The 9926-nt window shown below is 43.9% G+C and overlaps 1 protein-coding gene across 1 annotated transcript in view; it reads left to right on the forward strand.

The window, feature by feature from the left end:
• LOC145404638 (uncharacterized) overlaps positions 1–9912 on the forward strand; it is a 32843-nt gene extending 22931 nt beyond the window's left edge. The window contains exons 2-3 of the mRNA XM_080276160.1: positions 7933–9770; positions 9838–9912. Of these exons, the coding sequence (XP_080132286.1) occupies positions 7933–9770; positions 9838–9912 (1913 nt within the window). The remainder of the gene's footprint in view (positions 1–7932; positions 9771–9837) is intronic.
• The last annotated feature ends 14 nt before the right edge of the window (positions 9913–9926 follow it).

The following is a 9926-nucleotide window of genomic DNA, read 5'->3' on the forward strand; positions in this document are numbered from 1 at the left end:
TATTTTCTAATTTGTTCATTACGTTGGCGCTTCGAATTTTCTTCTTATCATCTCTAGGAAACTTGACTCAGATTAGGAGAAAAATTTTAAACTGGAAGAGTATATATTAAAATTAAAAAGGGCGTCATTTTTCTCTTCCCGTCTGTTTCTCTCTCTTCCTTTCTTTAACCCATTGGTTCTTCACCTTCTCCCCCCCCACCTCTCTCTCTCTCTCTCTCTCTCTCTCTCTCTCATCGGGGTCGTGCTGGGGAGTCTTGGTGTTAAAGAGAAAAGTGAGAAATGACGCTAATCGAGGTGGGTGGAAACATAAATCTAGGAGCAGTGAGAGTGAGGGAGGGGGAGAGGGAAGATAAGGGAAGGGGGAGGAGAGGGGGAGAGCAAAGGGGTGAGAAGGGGGAGATGGGAAAGGGAGGCTCAGGGAGGGAGGGGTAAGAGGAAAGGTGAGAGAAATGGAAGGGGGGAGAAGGTGAAAAAGGAGGAAGGAGAAAAGTGAGAATCGGCGGAGGGAAGAGTAGGCAGTGACGGGGAGAAAGGAAGGAGGAGATGAAAGGGAAGGGGAGGGTGATGAGGAGAGGAGAGGAGAGAGAAGGGAAAGGAACGGAGGAGATGAGGGGGGGATCGGAAGAGATGAAGAAGGCGGAAAAGAGGGGAGAGTGAGAGAGAGCGAGAGGGAGGGATGAGAGCGAGGCAGTAATGGGCTGGTTATGAAGGCAAGGTCACACGGTTAGCTTGGGACCTACACAGGCAAGCATCTCTCAGGCTCAGGGCGGTGTGTGTGTGTGTGTGTGTGTGTGTGTGTGTGTGTGTGTGTGTGTGTGTGTGTGTGTGTATGAGAGAGAGAGAGAGAGAGAGAGAGAGAGAGAGAGAGAGAGAGAATTAAGGTATAGAAAATCGTGAAGTCAGTTTCCGTATGTATGTGAGATTTTTTTTTGCAGGAAATACAGGGAAGGAGAGAGCAGAATCATTGTGCCTCTTGTTTGTCCTAAAAAAAAAGAAAGAATCTGAGTTAAGGCAGGAAATTTACTGTAAGTTGTAAATCTGTTGCTTGTTATCTCAGAGGCTTTCGAAATTTCTTATCACTTCTTGTTTGGTGACTTATTTCGCTTGTTATGCCATTTTTTTTTTTACCTTTTTGTAAGTTACTGAAGCAACATGGCAACTTTAAAATATATAACAAATATTACTAAAGGTTGGAAATATAGGGTGCAAAATAAACTGCTGTTGAGGAGGCACATCAAAGCCCTAATAAACAGCATAAAAAAGAATGCTCAGGGGTAATATGGAAAGTAAATCGCCGTGGAAGTTGCATTACGAAGCCTCCAATGTCACCTAAAATCCGATTCTGTTCCCGGATCTCAACCCGGATGTAGAACAAATTACAAGAAGGCCGAGGTGTTCTTATGGGAAATCACCTTGAGACTTTTTCTCCCTCTAGGAATTTTTAGATGAGCGGAAGTGTAGTCACATATAGAGGCAGGAAGACACAGATAAATAGACAGATAGACAGAGAAGATACAGATAGATAAGGCTAACTACTGATCTACCTACAAAAACAACAACAGAAGAGATAATGGTGGTGTGAGAGCAGATGGGAGTGGAGGAAGGGGCAGGCATGGATGATGATGGGAAGGGGAGGAGTTAACAAATGCGCTGTGAAGAACGCATCCAAGTCGTCTTCACAAGGCATAAGGCTCAAGGTCGACGGAAGACAGGGAAGGGAGGGAAAGAAGAAAGGGTAGAAGGATTGGAAGGAGGGAAGGATAGAGGGAATGGAATTGGGGCATGAAGGAAAGGTAGAAGGGAGGTAAGGAAGAAAGGGTAGAAAGGAGGGCTGGAAAGAAAAAGGGAACGAGGGAAGAGTGGGAGGAAGGGAGGGAAAATGAAACGATAGAAGGCAGGAAGGAAAAGATGGAAGGAAAAAAGGGAGAGAGGGAAAGAAGAGGGACAAACTGCAAGATGATAAGAAAGAAGGGAGGGAGGAAGGGAAGGGAGGGGATGGGATAAAAAGGGAAAAAGATGGAAAGTAGGGAAACAAGAAGGGAGGGGAAAAGAAAGAAGGGAAGGGATGAAAGGTAGATAGAGGAAGGCAGGGAAAGACTGACAAACTGACTGATTAGCAAGACACGAGATGAAATAAGAAAGAAAGGCAGGAATGAATGAGAAAGGGAAGAAAAAGGACAGTACAGAAGCATCTCGTTAGATTTAAAGTAGTTTTGTGTCAGTGTAAATTAACACTTGATCGTCGCTAAGCCTAAAGCCATATTATTTAATGACATAAGAGGCTTTGTAGCGCCTCTTCCTTAGCGACTTATTTTCCTTTCTAGTAATGATTTAGTAATCTCTCGTGTGTTAATTATATTACTTTAACATTGACATTATTTGCATCAGGGACAAAATAAATCGATGAAGAAAAGGTGCTTCGAAGCCTCCTGAGCCACCTAGGATACGAGCCCAAGACTAGAGGGAGATGATCCAATCTGAGCTGTACAGGTGAAGCCACAGGAATGCCACCAGACTCACCTGGAGGGAGGGGGACAGAGGGAGGAACACTGGAAAGATGGAGGGAAAAGGGGAGGTAGAGAAGAGGGAGGGAGATGGAAAAGAATGAGGAAGAGAAAAGGAAAATGGAAGAGAAAAGGAGAGGAAAAAAGGGGGAGAGGAATGGGTTGCAAAATGTAGGAAAAGGAGAGGAGGAGGAGGACAAGGGAAGGAAGAGATACATAGTAAGATGGAGGAGGAGTTAGGAAAGGAATCATGGTGAGATGGAGGAAGATTACTGGGAGGGAGAGGGGAATGAGGGAGTAAGTAGGGACATGGGGAGGGGAGAGGAACATGGGCAAAAGGAGAGGATTAGGGGAAGAGGCATACTTAGAAGGGGGCTAACATGACAGTTGAAACCTACCTTGACTGAATTCCTGTGAGATTTTGAACAGCTACCACGACCTGCCCAGAAAAGGACGTTCTTAGTTACATCATTCAGGCTAACTCCAAACTATTTTATTCCTCTCAGAGATAGCCTAATGGTGAAAGATTTAATCAAGTGTTGCCATGGACATTAATATCTGTAACAGCAGACACCCACCATGTGAGTGCAAAATATTCCTACTCAGTAACGACCCCTCTTCCCACGATACACCCACCTTCTTCCTTTCCTCTGTCTTTCATTTTCTACAACATTTTTCATCATAATTTTTCTTGTTGCTCTTCTCCCTTCTTTCGTTTTCTTATTATAACATCATCATTCCCTTTTTCCTCTTCCATCTCCTTCCGTCTCTCGTTCTTCTCTTCCATTTCCTTTCATTTTCTCTTTCAAGCCACATGAGTTCGTATACACACTCTGTTGATTATGTATACACACTGCAAACTTCCACGCACACATGTACACACAAACTCTCCACACTCAGAGATCTTACGTTCATGGATGTAAATATTTCACAGTTAAATAATGTAATATGTTTACCAAAAAAAAAAACTTTAGATAAGAAATAAGAATTGTAACTGTTGGAGAGAGAGAGAGAGAGAGAGAGAGAGAGAGAGAGAGAGAGAGAGAGAGAGAGAGTTTGAATTTTCTAGTGTTAATTGTGTGTGTGTGTGTGTGTGTGTGTGTGCGTGCGCGCAGTAATAAGCACGCATACCAAAATGCAAACACACACACACACACACACACACACACACACACACACACACACACACACACACACATGACCGCACAGACATATATACTCCAAGACAACAGAGAAACAAAAGCAGGGAAGCACACTCCATCCACCCTACATCTCTCTCCATCCCAAGTCAGTCCAGTCCTCCCTCAGTACTACAAAGAGCCTCAAAGTGCCTATACCAAGCTGTTTTTAAGAGCTCTCTGGTCTGTTAATTTTTAGATCATCATATACTGCCCAAATTAGCAGTATCAAGTAAGAGTTAACCATATTTTACTTATTAGAAGGCACAGAACACTGATGGTGAATCACTTAAATCATCAATATAGAACTGTACTTGGGGGCTTTAGCATCACTTCGTTTCCGGATAATGAGATGCTGTTAACCATTTCCCCCCGCAAGTCGTTTCTTGTCTTCCGCGCTCTAAAAAAAAGGGGGGGAGGGGGGGGTATACGGTTGGATCAACCTCTATGAGCAAATCAGGTGATAATGGCAGGAATCACGAAACGGATAGTGCAAAAAGAATATTGATATAACTTAGCCAAATAGGGTTCTTTCTATGGCCGTCCCATCACCCAAAATTCCAATCAATAGGACGCTGTCACCTTTAACCATTTTTTTTTAAATTTTCTGACGAGACAACCATATTCAACTACGGAATAATTTCAATAAGTATTAAGGGTTCACGATGGCTATATCTAATCCCCATTTCGAGAAGTCTCTCCCATCTTTAATAAAATTGTCTGGAGAGCAAGAATAAACTGAAAATGCGTCATTGGACCGAAAGTGTTAAACAATTTTCGAGCCATAATACGTCTGCAATGGTCTACACATGGTCTTAAAAATATAGTGATATCAGAGAAAATGACAGGAAGCACACCATCAAAATATTACCAGCTTCAACCAAGCCAGATAAACCTGTTCTTGAGGGCTTGTGAACTGCTTGCCTTCCTGATTATCAGACAGTACAATTTCGCACAGTTTTATCTACTTCAGTGCTTTCTTTGGTATCCTATAAACAGAGAGAGAGAGAGAGAGAGAGAGAGGGGTGGGGGAGAACAGTAGAAATATTATCCTTCATTCTAATGGCGTAATTTTCCGGCTATCCTCATGCGATATTATTCAGCTTCAAACTTTCTTAACAGAGGAGGTTCAACACAGCCTTCATTAACCCCTTCGCCACAAGAGGGCTGTCCTACTGTAGGTTGAATAAAATAATATGATGCTGGGTGGAAAAAAAATGAAAAAAAAATATGGTATCGTAATTAATGAGTTAAAAGCACAAACTCTGCCACAAACTCATCACCTACACACTCCCAGATGAACAAACATAGCGAAGGAGAACTGTTATAAAACAGTGACTAATATACTTTTACTGCGAGGTGTTTGCACTGGGTAGTCCTGTTACACTCCTAATATTGACTTGCGGGCAGAGAGAGAGAGAGAGAGAGAGAAAACGAACTGAGGGGAAAAAAACGCAGAGAAAGTGGAAGAAGGGGAACTGAAGAAAAGTGAGTAAAAATCTGAGGAAGAAGAGGTTACGGATGACAGCACAGGAGGTGAAGCGAAGGAGACAAAACACCGAACAGAATATGGGTAAAAAAGTAAAAAAAAAAAGAAAAAAAGTGTGTGAGAGAGAGAGAGAGAGAGAGAGAGAGAGAGAGAGAGAGAGAGAGGGGGAGGGGGAGAGGTGGGGGGCGAAGTTAATAACCATCTATGGGTGTGATTTTTTTTCAGTTAAGACCCCTTCTCACAGTAGGTATAGTTAAATCCTAATACTCCAGTCGTTTTGATCGTATTTCTAAATGTCTACAATAAAATTATCATTATCATCACCATCATCTAATTACTGGCATTTTACTTCTACTATTTATAAGACGAATTTCGTGGAATTTAAACTTTAGGAATAACAAAGATCTGTGGAAGCAATTCGGTCAAAAAGTTTCCCGATCATTTGACTTCCCAAGACCTCTGTGGTTCATTGTTGGGAGAGGGAGAAAGATCAGTGTTTGGAGACGGTAAAACAACGGCAGAGGATGAATGTCGGGGGAAAGGGAAGTCAGGGAGGGTAGGAGGAGGGGAGGGAGAAGACGAGAGAGGGAGAGGAACGGAATGTAGGAGGGGAAGGAGAGGAGAAGTAGATGGAGTGAGAAGAGATGTAAAAGGAGGGAGAGGAGAGATGAGAATGAAGGAGACGAACGGAATGTAAGGAGAGGGAAGAAGGACGATAGGGATAGGAAGGGGGGAAATGGGGGAATGGGAAGATACGGGACAGGAAGGGAGGGGAGGGGAGGAGGAAAGGAAGGGGAAGGATACAACGGGAGGGATGAAAATGGGAAGTTGGCTGAGAGTGATTTTAAAAGTAACAGAAAACAGAGTTGAAGGTAATGGCATGTTATGAAGTTTCACACTGCTGGTGAGTGCTGCAGAGGATGGCCTTTGTGTGATAACACCAATATGACTTGCCGACTTCTTTACCTGCTTACACAAACGTCTCACAGCTACTTCCCTATCCTCCAAGGAAGGATGGTGGACTGCAGGAAATGGATAATTTCAGCCTTTAGTCCATCGGCTTCACATTTCATGTGAACGTAGTGCCACAACAACGTCACCGAAAGTGACACTGACAAACCTTTCACCACGACGATTTTTTCATTTTAATTATATTTCCAGATGATTTTGTCTATCTCAATGTACACCCCTTGTCATGGAGGGGCTAATGAAGGCTGCAACAGACCCCTCGTATTCGATAAGTCTCTCCTACATGAGTGCGTCAACGGCTTGAATGGGTTGAGGGACGTTATATAATCAATGGGAAAGAGGAAGGGAAGGAAGTGTTAGTGAGAAAATGAAGTTCAGGAAGATAGAACAATTGGAAATGAAAAAGACCTGGGGATTTCGTAACACACCTTTCTTGGCTGCTTATTCTGCATCTCATATCTCAGTATATCCCCTTGTTTGTTGGTGCTGCAGATACTAAATAACATACAGAAGAATATCAGGGTATAAGATGCTGAGTAAATCGCCAAGGAAGAGACGTTACATTGCCTCCACAATATTTCCGAAAGGCCTAAAAAGAGTATTAATATAAAGAATTAGCAAAACCATTAAAAACAGAAGGGAATTCTTGTAAGGGGACCTGGAAACAATGATGGGGAGAGAGAGACAAAGGCTGAAGAGACAAAGAGAAAACCAGGGAAATGTGACTGATGACCCACGACTGAGTAAGCAAAGGGTCTCTCTCTCTCTCTCTCTCTCTCTCTCTCACGGTAACTTAAAACAAACGAAGGAATCACAGGGGCAATGGAAACATGACGCGGAAATGACCAAAACCTAACACAGTCCCTCTTTCTCTCCACCAAATTCTTTCTTTTCCTTTCTTCCTTACTTTTTCTGTTTTATCCCATCCCTGTTTCTGTCTGCCTCTGTCTGTTTGTCTGATTATTTCGTTTTCCCTGTTTGTCTGGCAACATATTTTCTTACCGTGTCACGCTTTCTCTCTCTCTCTCTCTCTCTCTCTCTCTCTCTCATCCCTGTTCACACATCCCTTTACACACCTGAGTCAACACATAAACTGACAGAAGTACACACACAGACACAGACACAGACACAGACACACACACACACACACAGACACACACACACACACACACACACACACACACACACACACACACACACACACACACACACACACACACACGCCTGTCCGTTGCCTATTTAGCCTTACCCCTGATTGTCAGTCTTAATCTTTGTTTATGTTTGATTCTCTCTCTCTCTCTCTCTCTCTCTCTCTCTCTCACACACACACACACACACACACACACACACACACACACAACCTACATGAACACAGAACGACTAACATTTACTTTTACAGTTAAGCATTTCAAGGACTAGTATTTAAGAAACCAATTAAGTGTCAGTCGAATATAATGTAACTTTCAAATTTCATGACATATCCCTGAATTAATTATATATCTGTGTGAATTCCAGATTTTCCTGCCGGCTTAAATGATAGTTGAATGAAGGTGTAGACTATTTGAGCTGGCTTTTTGCTTTCTCTGTTTCTGAATCCATCCCCATATATTCACAGTAGTAGGATAAAGGATGATGATGATGATGATGATGATGATAATGAAAATGCTAAGAATTCGATGCCACAATATTTGTTACTTTTTTACCCAGTCTTTTCGTGTCAGTAACTTCTTTCCTTTCCCACTCTACCGGAACAAAATCATTTCAGTAATATTCTCCTCTCCTTCCTCCTCAGGTCTGTCGCTCAAGTGTGGGGAGGAGATTGTAATTAAGCGCGGAGAGAAGAAGGTGCTGCGGTTCTGGAGTTCCGAGGACGAGTTGCTCAATGTGGACGTGATATCGAAGCTCAAGAAAGGGGGGAGCCAGCAGGGACAGAGCAATGAACCGGGTGGTTTAGTGGATGGAGAGAGTGGTATTAGGGGTGAGGGAGGCGGGATAAGGGATAAGGTTGGTATTAGGGATGGAATAGGGGGCGGTACCTCATCCTCTGGGCACTTCGATGACAGCAACACCTTGAGAACCGGAACTGAGGATGGGGATGTAAACGGGGACGTGGAGACTAAAAATGATCTTTACTACGGCTTTGGCACCAGGATCACAACACTTCCTCCCTCAGTGGGCGGGGAAGGGGTAGGGAGTAGCGAGGGAGGGGCTGTTGATGGACACGGGTCTCCGGATCAAAGTCAGCAGGAAGAAGGACAACAGGGACAAAATACAGATAGTAGCAGCATTAGACAAGGTACAGAAAGCACTGATTCTCAGCAGCAAGAGACACAGCAACAGGAGGAGGAACAGCAACAAGAACAGAAAGAAAAGCAACAGGAACAACAAACGGACCAACAAGAGGACCAACACATCAGCCATACCACCACAGAAGCCACGGAGAGCACCTCACAACATCAAGAACAAGAAATCTTCGACACTGAAAAAATAGTCGAAGGAGAAAAGAGACCCAGCGTCAACACGGTATTCCTGGACGACTCCATCATCTACGACTTCTCGGCTGGGGATGAAGAGACGGACGACTACCACCACCACGACCCGGACAGAGTAGAAGAAGTACAGAATCCTTATCTACATGGAGAGAATGACTTTAAGGACGACAAGGAGGAGACAGTATTGCCGCCAAATACTGTAGCTGGCATTCTCGTTCACCATCACGACCCAAGCCAAGCCTCTTTTCCCGATAATCCTTATTTAGCTGAAGATTACGATGGCGAGACTCTAACCACCATTCGACCGTCAAGCGAAGACTCTGCAACTAATATATTGCCAACGAACAGGGAGTCTTCAACCACATATCTGCCATCACACGAAGACTCTGCAACCACGATCTCACCATCAAGCAAAGACTCTGAAAGCACCATGATCCCATCCCGCAGAGACTCTTCAACCACAATTATGCCATCACATGAAGAATCTGCAACCACAATTCTCCCACCACACGAAGACTCTGCAACCACGATCCCACCATCAAGCGAAGACTCTGTAAGCACCATGATCCCATTACATAGAGACTCTTCAATCACCACTATGCCATCACCTATAGACTCCCCAACCACAGTTATGTCATCACATAAAGAGTCTGCAACTACAAGTCTGCCATCACAAAAAGACCCTTCAAGCACCATCATGCCATCAAACAGGGAATCTTCAACCACGATTACGCCACCACAAAATCCTACAACCACCGATATGTCACCACACGAAGGCTCCTCAACCAAAACCCCGCCACCAGCAGACCCTCCAACCTCCATTATGCCATTACATAGAGACTCGACCATCACATTTCCACCACATCACGATCAAACCACCACAGTTTCACCACAGCAAGACCTGTTTACCACAATACGATCATCCCACGATTCGACAGCCGCAGATTTCCGTATACCAGAGACTGAAACTGAAACACACGGACCAGAAGGCGCTGAGGGAGTGAGTCAACTTGAAACAACAACTCTAGTTCCTCAGGCTGTAAGGGAAAGGTTACAGACCACTGAAACTTCTGGAGAGGTAGAAAAGACAGCTGAAACGGCTGAAGCGACAGAGAAACCAGCTGCAGCTTCTGAGCCAGTACACAAGACAGCTGAATCATCTGAAACATTACACGATGGTGCAACTGAAACTTCTGAAACCTTAGAAGATGCTGCAACTGAAGCACCTCCTAGTGAAACTTTCCCGGCCACTACTGAAACTCCTAGTCCTGAAGTTTTAAGAATAGAAACTGAA

Source organism: Coenobita brevimanus, chromosome 64 (genome assembly GCF_032717465.1).
Source record: "Coenobita brevimanus isolate Jiangsu-jjx chromosome 64, ASM3271746v2, whole genome shotgun sequence".
NCBI lineage: Eukaryota > Metazoa > Arthropoda > Malacostraca > Decapoda > Coenobitidae > Coenobita > Coenobita brevimanus.